At 39.0% G+C, this 24,633-nt stretch overlaps 1 protein-coding gene across 1 annotated transcript in view; it reads left to right on the plus strand.

The window, feature by feature from the left end:
• Window positions 1-2,956: 2,956 nt before the first annotated feature.
• Window positions 2,957-24,633, plus strand: part of FILIP1L (filamin A interacting protein 1-like) — an 89,808-nt gene continuing 68,131 nt past the window's right edge. Inside the window, 3 exon segments of the mRNA XM_008568409.1 lie at window positions 2,957-3,193; window positions 4,122-4,295; window positions 13,692-13,870. Of these exon segments, the coding sequence (XP_008566631.1) occupies window positions 2,957-3,193; window positions 4,122-4,295; window positions 13,692-13,870 (590 nt within the window).

Genomic DNA, 24,633 nt, shown 5'->3' on the forward strand with positions numbered 1-24,633 from the left:
ACTATTAATAATCTATGCTAGAAGAAAGGCACAGTGGCAAGAATTATTGCGTATTATAGGGAAAAGTAGTCATCCAGATCATCTTCCCATCCCCATCACTTCAGAGATCAGGACACAGGGCCCAGAGAAGGTCAATGGCTTAACTAAGTCCCACAGCTGATTTGTGATGGAATTCTTTCCATCTGAATTCTGCCTGGTTCAGTGCATTTTTCATGATTCCAGTTTTGGGAACTACTTCCATAAACCTTTTGAGTAAAAATGTATCACTTCCATTGAGGGAAGTAAGGAAGTTGTATCACAAGTAATTAGCTTAGTGCACGATACAAAGTAGGTCTTCAATAAATGCTTGTTGAAGGATGGGTGGAGGGAGGGTTAGAAGAATGAAGTCCTGGCTGGTAGACTGGCTATGAAGTCCTCAAGATTCCTAAAATGTCTTAATACTCAGGACATCTCAAGTAGTGCCAGTAAGCTGGGGCTAATGAGAATAACTGCTTAAACAGAGTACACAGGCAAACATACAAAGTCATTTTTTCAATCTTTTTTTTTTCTATGCATGCATGTCTCACATTTCCTTAAGATCAAAAAGATAACCAAACTTTTTTCCTTCTTAAAATATTTTTTTCTAACTGTAAAGATATAGTTAATATCTCTCTATATAAGTATAAGCATATAGTTAATATAAACTCATTGTAAAATTTTGGGGAATAAAAATAAAGTAAATTATAATAATATTAATAATAAAACCTAATGTTTATTGAATGCTAATTTTTTACCAGGCATATTGTAAGCATCTGATAGGTGTTGACTTATTTAATCCTCACAGCAACCTTAGGTTACAAACATACTACTACTATCATCACCACTTTACAGAGAAAACTGAGGCACTTGCCCAAAGATTTATAGCCAGTAAATAATAGAGCAGGAATCTGAATTCAGGCAGTTTAGTTCCAGAGTCCATGGTCCTAATCATTGTTTTATACTGCCATGTATAAAACATGCTCATGTTTTACTTTCCAATGAAAAGTGTAAAAAAAAAAAAAGATTTAAAAATTGAAAAAATTGACTAAAATAAAATTTAAAACTTCCATAGAAAGAGAAGCTACTGACCAGAAAAGGTAATAGAAAACAAACTGAAATGGCCTCTAAATATATAAAAAGATGCCTATTCTCACTAATAATTATAGTATACAAATTTAAAAGCAAGATATCATTTCACACTCATTGAGTTAGGAAAAATTTTAAATCTGATAATAGCAAATGTTGATGAAGATATGGAGCAATGAGAACTCTCACACTCTGCTATAAATTAGTACTCCATTTAGGAGAGCAATAATCTATAGTTATGTTGAGGACACCCACATTCCATAACCCAGAAATCCCACTTCTCTGATGACCCAAAGAATATTTCCAGGATAAATGCATGTACACAGGGAAAAAATGTACAAAAATGATCACAGCAGTGTTTTCTAAAATACTAAGAAAACAGCAAACTATGAAAAAAAAAATCTATCAACAGTAAAATAGATAAGTACACAAATGACAGACTAATTATATAATGAAATACTATATATCAACAAAAATATATAAACTACAGCAAAAATGGAACAAGGAAGAATCTCAAAAATGTAACGTAAGATGAAAAAGCAAGTTTCAGAAAGATATGTTCAATATGCTATTTACATAATGTTTTAAAACACGCAAAACAACACTATATATTGTTCAGTAATAAATACAAGTGCTTAAAAAAAGTATAAAACATGCACAGAAATGATATACACCAAATTTAGGATGGTGGTTACTTCTGGAGTAGTAAGGAAAGAGAATGGGTTTCAGAAGAGAGACATAAGTGGCTTCAACTGAATCTACAATACACTACTTAAAAATTTTTCTAACATATATATAATAAATTATTAAAATTTTACAAATTTGTGTGGTAGCATGTAGCAGTTCATTATATTTTCCATACTTTTCTGTATGCTTGAGTATTTCAGATTTTTAAAGAAATATCATTACAAACTAAAAGTACGGCACTAGTGATGATGAAAGTTTCACTGTAGAGACAAAGAGTAAAATTAATAATCTTGTCATCATTGGAGCTGACTATAAGCTTAATTGATATTTTCCCTTCTAGTTAGAAACCTTGAAGGTGGAACCATTTTCTTCCTATTATAAATTTATTTGAATAATTATATAATCAGATGTGAAGCTAAAGTGTTTCTTGAATATTAATTTATTTTGTATTTATTTCTATAATGGCCAACTATTATAAGCAGTAGTGTCTTTGCTTTGAAGATGAGAGTCCTAAATATATGTCCTTGACTTATCCAGGGATAGTTCTGGAATTTTAGAAGAATGTCAGGAATAAAGCCAGGGACCAAGACTGCATTTCTTTAATAATGGACTTTGCCTTTATAACAAAATAATCCAAAGTATTTTGTAGCACTAATTCTGACACTTCTATCCTAATGCACCAGAGGCTAAAAAATTAAAACAAAACAAAATACAAAAAAACCCCAACAACTTTCAAAGGAAATACTATAATGTGAATCTAAAGAAAATGAGACCAATTAGCAAGCTCACCATTTTACAATCATGTTAAGTATGTCTTAATTTAAGTAAGCACTTAGGCCGTGGTTGGAAGTATGACCTGGGTCCACGGGGTGGAATGCCTGGTGGATTAAGTTCAAACAGTCTGTTTACCCATGGACATAAGTGGCCTTAATCAAAGCAGAACACATTTTTTAAAATGTTGACTTTAAAAGCAGAAGTGTAAATAAGACTGTGATTTATGAATCTGCAAATACCCTTCACTGCTGTAGACATCAAAAAGATCAAGTTTTTTGGCTGCAGTAAATACAAGAATGCAGACTTGTTAAAGCAATAATAGATACTGTTATTAAAACTTTATGTCCATTAAGAGTTACAAATTGTCTTCCCTCCTTCCAGGCCTTAAAGAATGCATTCCAAAGGTAGTGACACTGAGGGCTCAGCCCAAAAGCAATTTTCAAGACATGGTAAAGACTGCAGTTTCCAAGGGCACAGTCAGCAAGACAAAGACCCCACCAGTGAGTTGGATGCAATCCTTCCAAGTCCCAAGTCAGAGAAGCCACACAGAGGTAACAGCCACCAAGCAGAAGACCTCTCAAGAGATGATCTATTATTTCTCCTCAGCATTCTGGAGGGAGAAGTGCAGGTCAGCTGGGCTGGCGTTAATCCCATCATGGTTCAAAGGGAAGGCTGCTTGTGAATTTTGTGTGCATGCTGCTACAGAAATAGATATCTGTGGTTCGTACTTGTGTGTACATGAAAGCAAACATCAAGTACACATACACAGAATTCTCTTCTGCCAACTCAAGGGCAATTAATCACATCTAAAAGGGTTCTTGTTATGACACATGATTGGCATGTGCGTTGTAAAAGGTCACATCCTTTGCCCAAGCTGCTCATGAGCTTCATTGTACAGGCACATATTGGTAACAGTAATGCCAGACTACTTCTGGATTGGTTTAAATAACAATAGTCACTTTTGTACCCTATGTGAACTGGATCCTAGACTTGCCCTGGCATAATTAACCTACATAAAAATATAAAAACAGCTGCTACACATATAGGCGAATCCCATTTCCCACTTCCTGAAAACCCAAATGCTAGTCTATTGAGGGGTATCATGTTACCTGCCTGTCAAACACAGTAAAAAAAAGTAATCCCCTAGGCTGGCCCGTGGCTCACTCGGTAGAGTGCGGTGCTGATAACACCAAGGCCAGGGGTTCGGATCCTATATAGGGATGGCCGGTTTGCTCACTGGCTGAGCGTGGTGCTGACAACACCAAGCCAAGGTTTGAGATCCCCTTACCGGTCATCTTTAAAAAAAAAAAAAAAAAGTAATCCCCTAATGTTGTATAGTGACCACCTTTAAAAACATTAATAATGTATAATTAGATTGTAAGAAAGATGAAGGGACATAGTTTTGTTTGGTAACTTTTCCAAAAGGTGCTATAACCAAATATAATTCATTTATATTTGAAAGAGAAGAAAAAACACTGTCAACTATCACAAGAAATCACTTGCTGAGACTGCTGTTAGATAAAGTAGGTTTTCTGAAATACCTTTTGTTCCTACAGGCTCGAGATGAAGTCATAGGCATTTTAAAGGCTGAAAAAATGGACTTGGCTTTGCTGGAAGCTCAGTATGGGTTTGTCACTCCAAAAAAGGTGTTAGAGGCTCTCCAGCGAGATGCTTTTCAAGTGAAATCTGCCCCTTGGCAGGAGGACGTCTATGAGAAACCAATGAATGAGGTATGTACCACATCAGGGGTGTGTTCTGGGAGGCAGAAGAAGCTCACCTGCCAGCCAAGCTCTAGGCCTGGCAGGTAAGCATGACCTATAACTCCCTTTTGATTCTTTACAGTTTTACTTTCTAAATGCATTTAAAACCTACCCAAAGTAGATAAATTCTGTAAGTTCTACAGGAAATAAAAGGAGAATGAATCATGGACAGGATGCTTCCACCAAGTTTGTTTCTTGACATCAGACTGAAACGTACCAAATGCAAGAGAATTCCTCCCCACCCTCACACACACTCTTGAACACACACACATAGATCTATACTTCTTTTGGGGTCTTGAAGGATATCCAGGCTATAATAAAAACAGATAAAGTTAAACCATAGAGGTTAATTTCTTTGAAAATGCTGAGATATTATGTTATAGAAATTTTCAGCATGAGTAGAAATGATCTGAAGAACTAAGAAATAGGCTTTTAAAAAACATATTTTAGATATTCTTTTCCTTCAAAAAATATTTTTCTCTCCTATTTTTAAAAAATTTTTTTTTTTACATTCTATGATGTTGCTGCAGAGCAGTTGGGGGGAAGGGGCAGAGAAGAAGGGGGAAGGAAATAGGGTGGGAGAAGGAGGAAGGAGGAGGGGTGGGGTTGAGGCCTGTGGCACCCTCCTCATTCCTGCAGGGGAGACCAGAGGGCTTCCAGCAGTGGCTTGGTCATAGCTGGGCTGGGTGCAGATGTTGGGGGGTGTAGCTGAAGCCCTCATCCACCACTACCCGAGTTCGGGAACCTGGGGCACTTCTTGCGGCAGCTCAGTGGTCATCGCTGGACTGGTTGTGGGTGTTGGGGGAGCATGGCCGAGGCCTGAGGCCCCCCACCACCCTGGCTCAGGAGAGCCTGGGGCACTTAATGTGTTGGCTCGGTGGCCATTGCTGGGCTGGCTGCAGGTGTTGGGGGGCATGGCTGGGGCCTTAGCCCTCCCTGTGCCCTGGCTTGGTAGCCCAGGGGACTTCTGGTCCTTCTAGGTTTTATAGGTGTTCTTTGGTGATGTGAAACCTTTACTAGTTAATAACAAACTTGTCTCTAGTCTGTGGGTATTTTGTTTTTTCTTCCAGTTCTGTGTTGGATTATTTGCTGTTCCCACCACTTAAACTCTGCACTGGAACTAATTCGCTGTCCTTTGCTTATTTCTAAAATGGGGGAACTTCCTGTGGGGACCAGCACTTGAGCTCTGTGGTTGAGCTAAATTGTTGCTTTGCTGCTGATTCCCTGGGGAAGGCTTTTTGTGCAGGTCAGGTTTTAATGGTTGACTTTATAAGTACTTCTGGGTCTCATGAGATCTGGTACACCTGGGTTGTGTAGAAACTCTGGCCTAGACTTCAGTGTTTTCAGCAAACTGCACCCCCTGCAGATCTGTATTCCTGACCAGTCTCCACTGAGTGGTCCTGTGCTGACTGGGGGACAGATCAGCTGTCCTTGCTGTGCCCCAGTGTTCTCCCGGTGGGCCCGTCTCCACCACCACCTGTGCTCCAAACAATTCCCATGGGGCAGGCCGTGCACCAGTCCCTTAAAATGACTCACTGTCCTCTTAGTGGCTCCTTTTTTCAGTTGTTGTGGACCCTCACTCCTATGTGGGTCCACAGAATCCGGTTAGTAGGATTCTGGGGGCTACCAAGGCCCTCTTCTCCCCTGCAGCCTCTAAGCAACTTCATCTTAAGAGCTCAGCTGTGGTTTTTGCCAGATCCTGCTCTTTGCACTCACCCTCCTTCAAAAATTTAATGACAGCAAAGACCTTTACCCCATAAGTGTGCCCAGCAATTTCAATGGTAAAAAGAGCAGTCCCAACATGGCCACCGCAGCACATTGACACAGCACTGCTTGCTATTCTACTTGCTGACATTCTGAAACTCATTGTCATCCTTATTTTATTCTTCTGTTTTCCTCTAAGACTTCAATGGAAAATTTCGTAATTTTTCATTTTTATCAAAAGGAAACAATTAGGAGCATGAGTTAAGGCTGAAGAGTGCAAGAAAGTTTTAGACAAGTTTCCCCTACATAAACTCTGGCAACCTACCTCAGCACCGACCTCTAATGTCCTTGCTATTCTTGTCTTGGGTGTCTCATGAGAGAAGATTACCATCTTGCCAAATTATAAAGGAGTTTGGTCATGTGGATCTGCTTCCCTGAAGGGTTAGAATGAGACCACCCAAAGTCTGTTGACTGATGCTTTAATCCAAATTTTAAACAAAAGGAGCCGAAGTTGCATTCTAGTCAATAGTGTTAAAACTGTATACTGGCTTCTAACATATTGACTGTGAAACAGCATCATGCACAAATTAATGCAAATTAATGATCACTGAACATACCCATAACAAAACTCCACAGATGGCATAATCCCTCAACACTTCAGTGTGAAATGAAACAGAATGATTCCAAACTAATGTTGAAATCAGTAGAAAAAATTTTATTTACAAAATAATTCTATTGCACACATGCAAATTGGAAATTCCCCGACTCTCTGCAAATGCTTGCAATCCTAACTCTGCAAAATGCCCCTGAAGGTTGTCCATAATCTTGCCTGGGTTTACAAATCCAACCTTCTTTGACTGCTCCCCCAACAGATATACCCCCCCCCCCCACATAGCCCTCACATTCCCACATCCATGATGTGCCAATTTTCTTGTTTCTTTCTATTTCCCCTTGTAGATTTCTCTCCCCTCAGCTATCAGTGTATCTAATTTCTTGAAGCCCATATACCTCAAACTATACAACGTTTCAGTTGTTTTCCTATATCTAGGAAGTAATGAGTGAAAGGGTGACACTCAGAGAACAAACATAAAAGATGAATTCTAACTAGCATTCACTAGATAGGGCTGAAGAAAAGAAAGGGAGGGAGGACAGTGTTCCCACTAAGACCAGCCCTGGCTGCACCTTAATAAAAACAGAATAATGGGCCGAGCCCGTGGCGTACTCGGGAGAGTGCAGTGCTGGGAGTGCAGCAGCGCTCCCGCCGCGGGTTCAGATCCTATTTAGGGATGACCGGTGCGCTCACAGTGCTCACTGGCTGAGCGCGGTGCGGCCGGTCTCAAAAAGGACAAAAAAATAAATAAATAAATAAAAACAGAATAAGAATCTGTATGCTAAAAAGTGTCCTTTTGTCTTCCCTCATGCTGGAGTGTTAACAACCCTCTCCCTTTTATTTTCCTCATAATGTTCTTTGTGAAAAATCTAAAAACTCAATCATGTCTAGGGTGAGCTAGAGGGGATTTATATAGTTCTTAAGACAAAATAACTTAGAATAAACTGCTCTAAGTTACATTACATGGTAGTAACACTGACTTAAGATGAAAAACTGGTGGAGGCCTATGAGCTAGAACAAAGGATGGGGATGGGGAAATAGGTTAGAGGTGTTGTCAAGAGGGAGGGAAGAAGCAAGAGTTCAAAATCTACAATAGTTTTAACTTCCTATTCCCTTCCAACCTAGCGTCCTATATTGGAAGTTTCCTTAAAAGACACTTGAGTTCATGGCCTAATATATTCTTAGTTCTTCCAAACAATATATCACAAAAAATACAGCAACATTTTGGATCTGTCAAGGTACTAGAATAAAAGAATCTCAGCACATTATTAGCAGGATCTTAGGGCAATTGTTATCATACTTAAAAGTACTTATTTTAAGCAACTGCATAATTTAGCTTTTAAATTTCATTTTATTCATTTACTGAATTAATACTTATTGATGAGCTCATGTATAGAAATAGTTGTGGTTCCCACCTCCAGGGTGTTTAATATCTAAGAGAGTGGCAGAAAACAAATGATGGCATAAACAAGTATACAACCACAGAGTACTATGAGGTAGTATAATCAAGGGATCAAATATAGATAGAAGAATCAGGAAAGCCAAGATCCAGAAGATGAGGAGGAATCAGTCAGGTAGAACATAAAGAAATTCCATTTCTGGCAATCTTGTAGACTACAAATCATGAAATCATATCCCCCAAAATATATTAAAATGTTAGATAAAATATAAAAAGCACTCAAATGCATGGATGAAGTTAAATGGAAGAAAGAGAAATTCTGAAGCTAAGAACTAAAAGAGAAAATTTTCACAGACTAGCTTCTGGCTTCATACATTTTGAAACCTTTTTCCCTACAATACGCAAACTTCCAGTGCTGGGAACCAAAGGACATATTCATTCTGCAATGTAACGACTGACCATTAAATTATTCAAAATGGCTGGGTGAGCTGGCACAGTGGCCAGTAAAAGCATTTCTGGAAATCTTTCCTACACCAAGCTCCCTAGCAATAACTTAACTATACAGGAAGTAACTGTGAGCCATATAATATATGGCTCTAAACATCAAATGAACTTTCCTTTAGCAGGACCCCAAAATATTCATAGCCTTTCCAAAACCTGACAAAAAAGGAAGTATGATGGAAGGTAAGTCAAAATGGAAAAAAGAGGTCTGAACAGATTACAACATGTTTTGCTGATTTTACAAAATTTTGACTAAGTGAACATATTGCTAGGGCCCTCACACAGCCTTGGAAGGTGCCCATATTACTGAAGAACACTGAAACTTAAGCTTCATTAACTAACTTCATGGCAAATCTTGCCCCTCTTTCTCTTTCTGTGTGTGTACATATGTGCATGTTTTTAGAAGAGGGAGACTTAATCATGTTTGTAGACACAGTTTGAAGGGACAGAGGTGGGATCAAACACATAAAAAAGAGAGAATTGTAGGTAGAACAAGGGCTAGAAGGACATAAAAGAGATGGAGGAAAACAAACACACAGGTGAAGAGATTAAGAATGTAGAAGGACATAGGTACGTTATGAGTATCAGAAGTGGAAGAAAAAATAGAGTATTCATGTTTGATAGACTCGTCTCAAGAATAAGACAAGAATTACAAGGTAAGGATGTGCCTAGACCCAATACTTTGAGAAAATAGCATGAGCTTCAGATAGGTGCCTTGAAAAGAGAACCGATGCTGACTAGACATAAGGAAAAGAGCCACATGGAAAGTCCTGCTAAATCAGAAAATCAGCCAGAATGCTGCCAAGATTGAGCATGGAAAGAAATATTGGTGGGGCACTGACCTGAAGCTAAGCAGATGACTAAGACAAGAATGAGAGAAGATGACCACCAGATTGAGGATGAAAAAAGGATATGCTTTCAGAAGGTCTGGCAGTGGCAGTGCAGAGCCGTAAGAATTATGCCCCCATTTCTAGAGTCTGAGATGCTGAGCCAATGAAGAAACAAGCAGTCTCTATTTCAGGATTCCAGTGGTATCAAGGAAAACCAGGTTTCAGTACAGACAAGAAAGAAGGGGCACTTTATAAACAGCATATTTGATCACCTTTGATTTGCTAAAAAGGTCAAACAATCTATTTGCTCTGTGGATTAGCTTTATTCCTACCAGCATATTCAGAGTAATAAAAAAAAAAAAGACAGTCAAAGAAAAAGACAATCTACAAAGAACAATGGAAAAGAACAGGAGAACTAAGGCCATAGTGTAGAAGAAAAAGATCAAATTCAAATAAGGGTGATCTGTGAACTGGGGTGTATTAAAAAAAGGTCATTTTGGGCCGGCCCGGTGGCTCACTGGAGAGTGCGCCGCTTGGGAGCGCTGCGGCGCTCCCACCGAGGGTTCGGATCCCATATGGAGACCGGTTCCTGCTCACTGGCTGAGCGCGGTGCGGGCGCAACACCGAGGGTTGAGATCCCGTTGCCGGTCCCCAGTACAGGTGCGACACCGAGGGTTGCGATCCCGTTACCGGTCAGTAAAAAAAAAAAAAGACAAAAAAAAGGTCATTATTATTTTCTAAACTAATATTAAGCAACCAAAAGCAAAAAGATGAAAAACCTCTCTGTTCTTCACTCCTTCTCATCATTTTTGGAAGGATCACAAAAAATCCAACCTAATGAAACACCCTATGCTCATTCATCTGAGGCAAGGAGTTGTACTGTACCAGGGGTCTTCAAAAGGTTCATGGAAAGATTTGTATTATTTTTCAAGTTCATTTTTCCACAAACTTTTTAAAGTACCCTAGAATTAGTGATTGGGTTATGACATGATGGAGGTTAAACTGATAAGCAGGAAGCTTGTCATTGTACAGGAAACATTAGGAAGTCATCTTTTCAATCTTTCTGCCTGGGACCCCCTGTAATGCCTGACAAATCTTCCTGTTTTCTTTCCCAGGTCTGCATTCAATCTGTGAGTGGGGATAGATAAAAAAGGGGCAGTCATTCTCTGATAATCCCTTAGTACTTAATAATACATCACCTTACACTGCTCCTAATTGTTTAACGTATGTTTATTTTAGACTTCAAACTTCTCTTGTACTCTCCATGGCAACTATCACAGTACTAGGTACATATAGCAGAACAGGCACTTTAAATAAATACTTGTTGCCTTGAGAAAACTGTGGCACTAGAATTAACCTTAGAAATCATCAAGTCCAGCCACTCAATTTATAAATGAACAACCTAAAGTATATTGCATGGTCAAGTGTCTTGGCCAAACTCACATGAGTTCAGGGAGGATCAGATCCATTATTTGATACATCAGGAATGGGGAAGAGACTGAAGTGAGAACCACAGGCATATTTCCTAAGAAGCATTCTGGGCATGCAAAAATGAAGTCATAGAATAATACTTTAAATACAAGTTAAAACATCTCTAGAATCAGTAACTCTTTCTTTGGGAATTTTTCCTCTGCCAGGTCACTGTTTGACAGCTTTCCAATTATTGCTGTGACAAACATGAGATCCTTGTTAGCTGTACTGAACAGGATATAGTAAATTCAAGTCATCCTTCAAGATTCACAGAATGTGACAGAAGGAAAACCCAGAGACTTAGGCATCTCACTCATAGGAAGAAGCAAATGATTCTGCCCAGGAGTGATCAGAGAAAGAAAAGGAAAAGTTCTGGAAGAAGGGGAAAAAGTTCTCTAGGTCTCAGCACTGAAAAAAGCAGTCTTGAAGCATTATAGTGAGTTCTAAGAACTGCCTGAAATCCAGTGTGGCTAAAAGTTTGGTGAGAAAGGTGGGAAGGTATGGAGTGAAAATGAGGCTGAAGTGGCAGAAGGTGCAGTTGGTGAAGGGCCTTTTGGCCCTGCCACAGGAGAGTGGAATAATCCCACTGGTGGTAGACCATGCTGTCAGTGATGAGGCCGGACTGGAAGGAGGTGAGGCTGGAGGAAATGAGACCACTAAAAGTGGTCATGTAATAAATGATGGTCATTGATTCTTTCCAGTCTTCCTTCCTAGTCCCTACATAACAATCAATCAATCGATCAATCAATCACCAATATATAAGGAGGAAAAAGCACAATGGACAGCAAGAGTGGATTAAATAAGCCTTCTATCATGTCCGGACAATTACAAGAAGCTGTCTAAGGAAAACTACTTTGTCTACTGTAATTATTCATTTATTAATTCTAAGGTCAATCTTTTTCTAAGTCAATTGATAACTTGTCTAAATTGAGGCTGATTCTATCACTATTTCACTTTCTAATTCCAAGAGCAGTTGATTTGAATTTCCCTTACAATACACTCTAATGTTTGGGCAACTGTAAGACGGAATTTTCAGAGGGTTGCTGTGACTTGAGACTCTCCTCCATGACTATCAACACTATAGCCTTCCTCTCAGAATATGGTCATGAGTTAACAGTGACTCTGCCAGCAGGCAATACAACTTTGCAGTTTCAGCTTCCACAAAAGGTCTGGCTACACTTGTTAAAAATCATTAACAATTGTATGGCATAATGAAGTATTTTGTGTGTGTGTGCTAACTCACCAAAATAAATCCACATTAGAAAACAAAACAGCTTACACATCATAGAAGAGAGAATTCACTGAGTTCTAAATGTTGGGACACCTCAGTTCTATTCTTCTTCTAAAATGACAATCATTTTGTGTCCTGAATTCCTAGTCAAGTACAGACTTTTCAGGATGTACAATTTAAATTGGCTTTAAATTCACAATCAGTCACAAATTTTCAATCTTTTACAATAAAGGCAAAGGGCAGAAATCAAACAAATTATCAGTTACGGCATCTAGTATTTAATTTAGAAAGTCATATATTTTCAAAACCATATTCTTAATTGATCTTATCACTGGCAAAAGATACTGAGCCACTTTTGCTTTAATCAGCCCCCCTCCCTCCTTTCTCTCTTGATTCCTTGCTTCCTTGTTTTGTTTTCAATTTGTAAACTTATACTGGGTCCCTATTATAAGCAAGGCACTCTGTTAGAAGCTAAGAATTTAAGAAAAATGGGATGTAGGCCCTGCCCTCAGGGAGTTCACAGTCTAGTATGAGACACATAAATCAGGCACAGGGTGATCGTTTTATAATAAAGATATAAGTAGGGTGTTATGGAAACCAGAAAGAACTTACTGCTTACATTTGGTCACATTTACACTGCACGCCAACACAGAATTGATTATCTACTTATCTATCTTAATGGAAATATCTTTTTTTTTTTTGTCTTTTTTTTGTGTCTGGCAACAGATCGCAACCCTCAGTGTCGCCCCCGTACCGGACCGGGACCGGCAACGGGATCGCAACCCTCGGTGTTGCTCCCACGCCTCGCTCAGCCAGTGAGCGGGAACCGGTCTGTATGTGGGATCCGAACCCTCGGAGGGAGCTCCTGCCGCGCTTCCCAAGCCGGCCCGTTAATGGAAATATCTTGATGTGTAATAAAATAAAAACTAGAGCAAGGAATCCGAGAGGCATACACTGGCAGAGAGTACTATAGTGCAGGCTGGGGCAGAAGACATCAGCTAGGGCAGATGCAGAATTAAACACTGTGCAAGGACCCTCTCACCTCCTATCAGGCCTTTAATATAGTTTTCCTGGAGAGAGAAGTGAGAATGTCAGAAAGGGAATATGTGGAAATTGTTCTGATACCCAAAGAGGCACAGATTATTCTCCCTGGAAAAATTTGGTAACTAGGGCCGGCCCGGTGGCGCACTGGATAGTGCGCCGCTTGGGAAGCGCGGCGGCGCTCCCGCCCGAGGGTTCGGATCCCACGTACAGACCGGCTCCCGCTCACTGGCTGAGCGAGGCGTGGGAGCAACACCGAGGCTTGCGATCCCATTGCCGGTCCCCGGTCCGGTACGGGGGCAACACTGAGGGGTGCGATCCGTGGCCGGACACGGAAAAAAAAAAAAAAAAAAAAAAAAAAAAAAAAAAATTTGGTAACTATAAAAAGACCACATTTGTGTTGAAATACACCAAAAAGTATCCATTAACAAGAGTAATGATAAAACTAAACAAGGAGATCAAAAACCCATTACTGAATTAATTAGCTAAAACAGAAACATTTCTAAAAAAAAAAAGTGAAACATGGCAGTATTATGAACAATCTGAAGTTAACAGGCTATAAATGTATTTTCTTTTGTAGTTGGACAAAGTTGTGGAAAAACATAAAGAATCTTACAGACGAATCTTGGAAGAGCTTTTAATGGTAGAAAAATCCCATAGGCAAACCATATTGGAGTTGGAGGAAGAAAAGAGAAAACATAAAGAATACATGGAGAAGAGTGATGAATTCATAAGCTTACTAGAACAGGAATGTGAAAGGTAAGACTGCTTTGGATCAAACAATGACCCATTCTGCAAACTATTACTAACCTCGCACTATGGGCTAGGCACTGTACCAGGCGTCAGAGATACAAGGATGAATACGACACAGCCTCTGTTCTCAAAGATCTCACAGTCCATGGTGAGGAAAAGGATATGTTTAAAGACATTGTCAGGGCTAGCCCATGGCTCACTTGGGAGAGTGTGGTGCTGATAACACCAAGGCCACGGGTTCGGATCCCTATATAGGGATGGCTGGTTAGCTCACTTGGGAGAGCGTGGTGCTGACACCACCAAGTCAAGGGTTAAGATCCCCTTACTGGCCATCTTTAAAAAAAAAAAAGACATTGTCAATACAATGCAAGAATAACTGGGTGTGATAAGGACTATGGAAGCACAAATGCTGGCCACCTAACTCCACAAGAGAGTGTCCTGTGAAAGCTGCGCAGAGGAGACAACAGGGGTCTAGTCCCTAGTCAAACTAGAATGGAAACTCTAATCAAGGCAACGGGAGAAATAAGAGTAACAGCATAGAGGTGAGAAAAAAAGCATGGGTACTGGGCCGGCCCCGTGGCGCCACGGGTTCAGATCCTATATAGGGATGGCCGGTGCGCACACTGGCTGAGCGTGGTGCAGACGACACCAAGCCAAGGGTTGCGATCCCCTTACTGGTCCCCCCCCCAAAAAAAAGAAAAAAGCATGGGTACTGAGGGAACTCAAGCTTTCCACATGGCTACAGCACAGACTGTGAGTGCAGAATGAGAAAAGGAAAGGCTGGCCATGGGCAGTTGGACATTATACTATTGGAAAGAAGCAGCAGATAAAAAACTGTGAGAGGAGGAACAAGATGATCAGGTATGCTTTCTTAAAACAACATTAAGGCCACACAGAGGAAAGAATGGAGGAGGTAGCCCATGTAGGAGGCAAATACCTAGGGGATGCATTCTAGTGGTCATGGTATTAGAGAGGAGGGGGTATAAACAGCAAATATTCATGATGTATAGTCTATATAAATTAGTGACTGGTGAGACTGGACAGCAGAGCAAGGGAAACAGGGAATTACTGAGAAGCACTCCTGGCTATTCACCAAGATACAGAATATGGAAACGGGGCACAGCTTTTTGCTGCTGCAGGATTTTGATCCAGGAGGATGACTTGTGTGTGGAGGGGTGGGTAGGAGATGAGTCCTGTTTTAGTCATGGTGAGTATGAGGTACGTTCATGTATTCCAGTGTCCAGTGGGAAGAAAGATATGTATAGATACATCCCACAGTCAGAAAAATAGTCAGGAAAAGGATGGGCTGGGAATACGGATTTGCAGTGAGTGAAGCTATGGGTGTTGGTATAGGGAGGAGAAAGAATGCCGAGAAGAGAAGCCTAGAATATAGCAATGCTTGGTGGTTTTCAGGAGGAAAAGGGTCAAGAAAGGAAGCTGAGAAAGAATGGTGGGAGGTTGAGGAACCAGAAGAGAAAGAAGGCAATGAAATGAAGCAAGGAAGGACTTTCAGAAAAGAGTGAACACTCAAATAGCACCAAGTAATGCAGAAAAGGATGAGAAATATCCCAGGATTTGGCCACAAGAAAGACACTGGGAAACTTACTGAGACATTTCGATAAAGCAGTCAGGTCGGAAGCCAAACTGCAATGCTTTTAAGAATAAATAAAAAATGAGAATGTAGAAGTTCAAAAAGTACTTTGAGAAGCTTGGCTGCGAAAAAAGGAGAGTTTGATTGGTAAACATTTTATAACCATATGCAGGGCAGGTTATTTTGTTCCACTTTGAACCTGTATTCTGAATCACCTTAGAATATATAAGTATTCACAGTAAACTGAAAGGACAATTAACCATCTTTATCAATACTGCAAAGATAGAAAATAACCAATCTTCGCAGAGTCAGAAATTTTTACTTGGTATTTATTTCACTTTTGTTATTTTCATGTGTACTTTTATGAGTTACAGAGCCAATGATGCTAGGTTCTAACAATCACAGAAAAATGCAGAAAAAAAAGAATTACCTATGACCTTCCCCTTCTAAAATACTAGTAATCTCAACAGCTTTATTCAGCAGTTACTGAATTACTTCCAATTCATATTTTAGCTAGGTAACTGAAGTTCCATTAATATCTGGGCTAATGGCAAAACTTGTTCAGAGTGCCAGAGAATCCATGGCCCTCACACCCAGTCCATTTTTTCCAGGATGTTTGTTTTGTACTCACTGTATGGCAGTGGGGTGGTAGGTGGGATGGTACTTGTTAATTTGCCCATCATGAACTTTGAAATATCTACAGGGGCAGATTAAAAAAGCACAAGAAATCTGGCACCAAGTGAAGATTTGACTCAGACAATATAAGATTTGTTATTCAATAAGACAATGTTATATTAAACATTATTTTGAACCCCTGAGGTTTGGCACTAGAGGCCTCATTTGGCCTCCATACTTATTTGGCACTAACTTGCTGAACACAGACACTTTCTTTCATCTCTCATTATTATGAACATTTACCGACGAAGGTTAGAGTGTTGTCTGCTACAGAACAAAGAGGTACAGGCTGTCCCTGCCCAAGGGGCTTACTACCACATTAACAGGGAAGGCAAGATGATACCATTTTTGGGTGAGAAGGAAAAGGGCTGTTGGGGTGTAGTTCTAGTATTCACTGTGTATCTCTACTATTTTCTGGAAGAAGGCTCGGGAGGGCTAATCAGAAGCAACACTTGGGGAAAAGACTCTCTTCAATAAACGGTGGTGGGAAAATTGGACATCCATATGCAGAAGAATGAAACTACATCTGTAGTTCTTGCTATATACCAAAATCAACTCAAAATGGATTAGAAACTTTTAAGTATAAGACCCGAGACCATAAAACAACTAAAAGAAAACATAAGGGAAACACTTCAGAAAGCAGGACTGGGCAAAGACTTTATGAATAAGACCCCAAAAGCACAAGCAACAAAAGAAACAAACAAATGGGATTATATCAAACTAAAAAGCTTCTGCACAACAAAGGAAATAAGAAGACAACCTACTTCATGTCTTGGGAGAAAATATTTGCCAACTACACACCTGACAAGGGATTGATATCCAGAATTTATGAAGAACTCTAACAACTTAACAGTAAAGAACCAAATAACCCAATTAAAAAATGGGCAAAGGAGGTGAGTAAACATTTATCAAAGAAAGATATCTGAATTGCTAACAGGTACATGAAAAAATGTTCAGCATCACTAATCACCAGGGAAATACAAATCAAAACCATATTGAGATATCATCTGACCCTGTTAGACTGGCCATTATAAAAAAGACCAAGGATAACAAATGCTGGTGAGGATGTGGAGAAAGGGGAACTCTTCTACATTGTTGGTGGGTCTGCAAAGTAGTACAGCCATTATGGAAAACAGTATGGAGGTTTTTCAGACAATTACAGATAGAACTACAATATGAATCAGCAATTCCACTTCTGGGTATATACTCAAAGGAATGGACTCATAATGTTGAAGGAATATCTGTACTCCCATGTTCATAGCAGCTGTATTTACAATAGCCAAGAGTTGAAACCAACCTAAATGTCCATCAATGGACAACTGGATAAGGAAAAAGTGGTATATATACACAATGGAACACTACTCAACCATAAAAAAGAGTGAAATTCTACCATTTGCAGCAACATAGATGAACTTAGAAAAAACTATGTTAAGTGAAATAAGCCAGATGCAGAAAGAGAAATACTGCCTGTCATCACTCATAGTAATATTCCATTGTGCATACATACCACTTTTTTTTAGCACTCACACATGGGTGCTAAGAAAGGAAGAAAGAAACTAGTATTCCATTGTGTATATATACCACTTTTACTTAGCACTCATACGTGGGTGCTAAGAAAGGAGGAAAGAAAGAAAGAAAGAAAAGAATGAACCACAATAACACGTTGAACTTTCGGAAGGAGAGAACAAATCTGTGTTTACTAGAGGTGGGAGGAGGGAGGGAGTGGGGATTGGGAAGATATTGGGTAAGGGGCATAAAGAATAATTACAATTTGTGATAATGAATATGCTAATAATATTGTTAACATCACATTTTGTACACAGGTGACGGTAGTCAACACTGTACCCCAAAAATAGGTATAATTAATTATGCTTAAAAAAAAATCAGAAGCAACACTGTAACATTGGAGGAAGCTAGCAAAGTTATTTAAACCAAGACAACAAAGAGGAACAACACTGAAAAATGGGAATAAAAGATCAGTGGGAATAAAAGCCATGTGCTGAACAAAAAGAAAAATAGTGGGATAAATGTAGAGTGTACACCATGGAATCAATATATTAAGAATGGTAATTTTATATGCATCAAATGAGTTTAAGAGGAAGAAGTTAAGAGATCATATTTTTTAGCTTTATAGGACAAAAAGTTTCTTTGTCTTGAGTAATTAAACTGAACAAGCAATAAGAAAAAGTGACTAAAGAGTGTCCCTAATTCCCTGTTTAGCCATTCCAGAAGACAAGAAAATATTCACCTATTTCCATTTGCCAAGGAACAGCTTCCAGATGAAACTCTCTGGATATGAGAATATTAAACCTATTTTCAACGTAAATGTTGCAAAGATAATTCTTCCCTTGCTTCCCTATGATTCTCCAATTCCCCTTCTCTGGGTACTGCTGGTGCATTTGCATTTACGCTTGCTGCCCGCCTTCCTCCCTCAGGGAGACAACAGGCCTCATGAGGCACAACTGACTTCCACCTGCTTTAAGGCCATGTGCATCAAAGTATTAAATGAACACACCTAACAAAATGGGGAATGGGGGAAACTCCAATGATTTCAAGTAAATATACTCAGAGGACATGTTTACACAAAGGAGTGAGAAATACCAGTAATGTGTCATTTATGGGTGACAAGGCAAAACACACATCATCACTGAATCCTTCAAATTTTTGTAAGAGTACTTCCTCTCAAGTACATTGCCACCCCTCACAAAAGCAAGACTAACTTGTCCTAAGGGGTCAAAGAATAATGTTTACTTTCTTTCTCAAACAAAGTGCTGTAAACCACTTCCAAATTAGTGACCGTCAGTACAGCGATACCATAAACCCTATAAATGCGGGGTTGGGCAAGGATAGCTACAAAGGAACTATCTGATAGAAACTCTGAAAAAACACTGAGAAGGCTTAGTGCTTGTATTTTAAGTGTTGGCTAATATCTACTTGGAAATTAAATAAAAATTAAGAAATACATGATAGAGGTGGTTAATGAGACCTTACAGGATGTAATAGTGGATTTCAAATTAAGGCTCAAATTCTGTGTTTTCTTTGGAGAATTCATTTTATGTGGAAAACCCTAAAGGAGCCTGATGTCACACATTGAGTTCAGGCCAAAATTGTTTGCCAAGTGATGTCGCTGCCATAATCAGTAAGCAATTGGCTTTCCCACTGAGGGTGGGTAGGGGCAGGGTCAGCTCAGGAAGGCCTGTTCCCAAGCATGTTAATACAAAATTTCCTTAGCTGTAATCTGTGTGGTTTGGTCTGTCCATATGATAATATTGTACCACATTTCATGACAACTTTCTGTGTACTGACCAGCTCCAATGTGTGGATATGTGTCAATGATGACCTGAATTATGTAGTTGGCTGAATTATAAGCAGAGTCTATGTGAAAAGTTTTACACAAAAGCAATGCCAGTAATTTTTGGCCTTTCTGGATTGCTTCGCAGGAAAGCCAAAACAAAAATCACTTTTAGTCAGTGTAATTTTGCAAAATTTTCCCATAAGTGAAATGCCAATTTTGTCTGCACTTTCAAGAAAGCTTGCAAAATTTTTTTTTCTTTTTCAGTTTCAATGGAGGAAAAGGCTGTGAAGCAAAAAAAAAAAAAAAAAAAAAAAATTTTTTTTTTTTTTTCTTCCCCCCCTTTTCCCCCATTTAAAATGAAAAAAAAAAAAAAATTTTTTTTTTTTTTTCTTCCCCCCCTTTTCCCCCATTTAAAATGAAAAAAAAAAAAAAATTTTTTTTTTTTTTTCTTCCCCCCCTTTTCCCCCATTTAAAATGAAAAAAAAAAAAAAAAAAAAAAAGTTGTCTTTTTTTGAAAACCAATCATTCTTTTTCGGAATACTAAAAGAAACCATATAGACTAACCGTATATATTATTGCATTTCTGGTCTTGAAATAACCACTAAAGCAGGAAACAAATATTCTTATGGCAACTCTGTATAAAACCATGGATTTTCTTTTAAAGCCTTAAATTACTTTTCATTACCCTGACTAAGTCAGTTAGCACTGATATTGGGATTTTATAAATCAGGAGTTCAAATGGTAGCTTCTCAAAAGCCACATAGTGAGGATGGAGTCACAGAAGAATTAATTTCTTGTTCCTATCCTGCCAGGTTTGACCAGACAGAACAGTGGTGCAGGGGACACAGGGATCTTTGGAGGGAAGTCATCAGGGGTCTATCCTCAAGGGTTGTTGTCTTGACCACATCCTTTGCTGTTAGGTTTTTGTGAAACAAAGTTCTTCCATATCTTCCTTTGCCTGAAGCAACTTTACAGACAAAGATTTCCATCACTGATCCTTCTCTACTGTGACAGTCCTAATTTTCCAGTCTGGCATCAGGGAAGGTGAATGAAACACTGCTTGAGCCATATTTGACCTTATTGTTAACTGAAAATATTAGACTACTTTCAAAAGCTTCTCTCAAAAACATCAAACCTTTCTAGAGGCTTTGAATACCCCCTTGAAATACATAAATGAATGAGTATATTAATTTATCTAATTTTATAGTTAAATCAACTAGTTAGCTAGCTAGTGCTGTTTGCCATTCACTCATTCATACCTTAAAAAACAACACCCCCCCCAATTAATTAAATGCCTGCTACAAGCAAAGTCCTGTGCTAGATTACTGGGTGAAGAAGGTAGATGTCTTCGCCTACATAAAACCCAGACTGATTTATTCATTGTATAAAACAGAGACACCACTGCAGACTTTAAGACTTAATACTGATGCTCCTAAGGAACTATAAGATCATGATGGGTAGAAAACAAGCACTACTATGGTAAAATAACATAATAACATGTAATGCTCATGAAGACAGAACATTAAGGACAAATCAATAAACACATTAAACTAGAGTACCTTACTAGAGAATTCAACATCTTACAACTATTGCCATTAGGATTTTTCACTTTCTGACTTAAATCTCAGCTTTTAAGAATATCCCACAAAGCAATACAGAGGGGGTACAATGTTTTAAAAAATAAATAAATCAAATCTACTATAAAAAAAAAAATTTGGAAAGCCAGCAGCTTTAAATTTCATGCACACTAAACTATTGTTGTATAATACATTGTACTCAAATGCAATCATTTCCTTTCAGTTTTCTGGAAAGCAGTTATTTGCATTACATATTCTCAAGACTATGTCTTACAAGTAGTGAAATGAATGCCAGATCTCCATTTGACCTTTTTCATGGGTATCCAGTTCTGTGTCAGAACAAAATGGAGACCCACCACAAACACATACTTTGGTATTGTAATTCCATACAGAATTACAATGTGATCAGCCTAGTGTTCATACATCCCAGACCTAACATGGGATCTGGGCAGGGATGCAGAGAGATTAATTACCTCATGTGGATACCAAAAAACCATTTAGGACTGTACACCATGACTTAACTGTCAACAGATGTCACCAAACCATACCCTTGTTACTGCATAATTTAGTGGTTTCCATACAACACTGTTTAATTACACAGGTCAAAATGCAGATGTAGTGATGATGCTATTTGATTGATTTTCCTTCCCAGAAAGCTGAGCTTAATTTTGTAAATAACTTTGGGTGTGTATCTGGATGTATATGATTAGTAAATTTATTACTCACAAAAGGGTACTATGAATGTTAAAAAGCAGCTAAAAAAAACCATAACAAACCCAGGAGCCTGGATAAAGGGGGGACTTTAGTCTGCAGACCAGATCTGCAGCTAGTGTGTACCTCTGGGCAAATTCCATTTCTCAAATCTTAAGTTTTCCATTACATAAAACAAGGGCAGGCTTTATGATTTCTATGTTTCAGATCTAAAAAATCTGTGATTATGTGATTATTATGAATAAGTACCTTTTACTATAAGCCTAAGATTCTAATCCACACCATGAAAAGAAGTCAGTGAGAATGACAGTGCCTCTATCACTGACTTCAAATCCAAATCTGCATTTTCATTCTTAAAGAACTAGATTTTGGTATACCCTACTGCTCCTCAAATGTCACATATTCAAAATGGAATCTGATATCATCTTTGCAAATCCAGGACCAACCACAACCTTCCTATTTCTGTTAATACCACCACAATGAATCAATCTATCAGATAACTATAAAAAATTACAGAGATGTCAGAATCCCATAATATTAGCTGGAAAAGACCCAGCAATCTAGATCAACCCTCTGGTTTTTGAATTGAAGAAAGTGAGGCCCACAAAGTCCCAGCTAAAAAATCCCCAAATCTTGCTGCTAAATATTTGCAGATCCAGACCAGAAGCCCACTCTCCTGATAATATATTCAATGCTATTCTCTCTAGAATCATTAATAAGTACTCAAGCCTTGTGCTTGGTGTTGTGGGAGGTCCAGAAGAAATTTAAGAGAGAAATATAATACAGTTGAAAAGATAAGACCCTCATAAAATAATTTGTAGATAATTCAGGGAGATCTCAGGCAATCATTCTGTGGTACAGATACCACTGCTACAACACTATGGAAGGCCAAGCGAAAATGAGATTGACTGTAATTATCCAACAGCCAGCACAGCTCTAGAGTGCAGAACGTATAGTAAGTATTGGAAAAATACATCTATTAACTGGTGCGTTGCCACTAGCCTAACAGCCCTATAAAACAGGAAGCCAAAGATTGTGAAAAGGCAAACTTAAACTTAGATTCCATCTGGACTATACAATATAAAGAGGAAGAAGAGTCATTAAACCATATCAAAATGGAAATTTTTGCATCATAAATGGAAATCAAGGTGGAGTATTACAATTAAACTGTATTCTGAATTTGCACCTTGCAAGTGAACTTTCCTGGCAAGCATTAATCCCTCAGATAAAAAGATAAAGCCAAATGCTTTTGCCAGGCTTTAGGATAGAGATGACTATCATAAGTAATGAGTAAATATTACTGCATGGAAAGGCCCTTTGGAAGGGTATCAGAGTTAGACGCATGGACTTGAGTCAGAACAACAAGGGTCTAAAACATGGCCCCATCTGATCCCACTGGTTATGTGACCTGAAAAAAGCACTAATCTCTTTAGGCCTCAACTTCACCATCTATGAAAAAAATGATATGGATCTCATATATTCCTGTGATTACTAAATTATATAATGCATAGAAAGTGCTAAGTAGGATGTCTGGCACAAAGAAAGTACTTAGTAAGCATTAGCATTGTACTAGGCAGAGTTCTTCAGAAAAAGAGAACATAGATATACCTAAGAAAACATTTATTATACGGTATTGGCTCACATGATTATGGAGGCTAAGCAGTCTCACGATCTGATCTGCTGTCTGCCAACTAGAGACCCAGGAAAGCCAGTGGTGTAGATTGAATGCCTGAGAGCTAGAGAGTCAATAGTACAGATTCCAGACTGGGTTTGAAGGTGTGAGAACTAGGTGTACCAAGGGCAGAAGATTGATGTCCTAGCTCAGTCAGGCATAGTTAATACAACCTTCCTCCACCTTTTGTTCTATTCTGGTCCTCATCAGATTGGCTGATGCCCACCCATACTGGGGACGGCCATCAGCTTTACTCAGTCTACCAATTCCAATGCTAACCTCTTCTGCAAACACCCTCACAGACACAGCCAGAAATAACGTTTAACCAGCTATTTGGGCATTCCAACACCCAGTCAAGTTGACATAAAATTAACCATCACAAATTTGCCTTTCTTTTTTTTTTCCTTTTTGTCTTTTTTCGTGTCCGGCAACGGATCGCAACCCTCAGTGTCGCGCCCATACTGGGCCGGGACCGGCAACGGGATCGCAACCCTCGGTGTTGCTCCCACACCTCGCTCAGCCAGTGAGCGGGAACCGGTCTGTACGTGGGATCCGAACCCTCGGCGGGAGCGCCACCGCGCTTCCCAAGCGGCGCACTGTAGCAGTGCGCCACCAGGCCGGCCCCAAATTTGCCTTTCTTCAAAGTAGTTTATCTGTATATTGTGAGACATCACTGAGCATTTTTTGGATCACCAAGAAAGCATTTGATTAGACCCTATATTAAGTATTAAGTATTAAGGATGCAACAATAAGAGAGAGTTTTCAAGGGGCATACCGTCCAGTACAGGGGAAACAGACACAAAAGCAAGTAAGTACAATGCAGAGTTGCAGGTTGATGACAACAGAGGATACAGAGGAGGCACAAAGAGGTATCATTCTCATGGTTGCATCTTATTTCCTCTGGCATGGGAGTATTAATTAATGTCCTAATGATATAACACTGTATAACACTGAGCTGGGCACGATAGTGTTCAACAAACATTTTTTTTTTTTTTAACCACTGAGACCTATTTCTTATTTTTGGAAATCATTCTACTTAGATAAACAGAAATGTTAGTGCATGATATTATGAAGAGCACAGCCTGACATATATGCAAAATCAAGAGCTACCCAATGTGATAGTTTTTAAGTGCACCAATGCTCTAATGCTCCTCTGGCCTACCACTGTCACAAGATCCCCATGCAAACCTCATCTCCTTGCCTAAAGTTATTGTGAAAATCAAATATTCCCACTCTAAGGAAAGAGGG

The sequence above is a fragment of the Galeopterus variegatus genome, unplaced genomic scaffold, assembly GCF_000696425.1.
Source record: "Galeopterus variegatus unplaced genomic scaffold, G_variegatus-3.0.2 Scaffold408, whole genome shotgun sequence".
NCBI classification, from domain to species: Eukaryota; Metazoa; Chordata; class Mammalia; order Dermoptera; family Cynocephalidae; genus Galeopterus; species Galeopterus variegatus.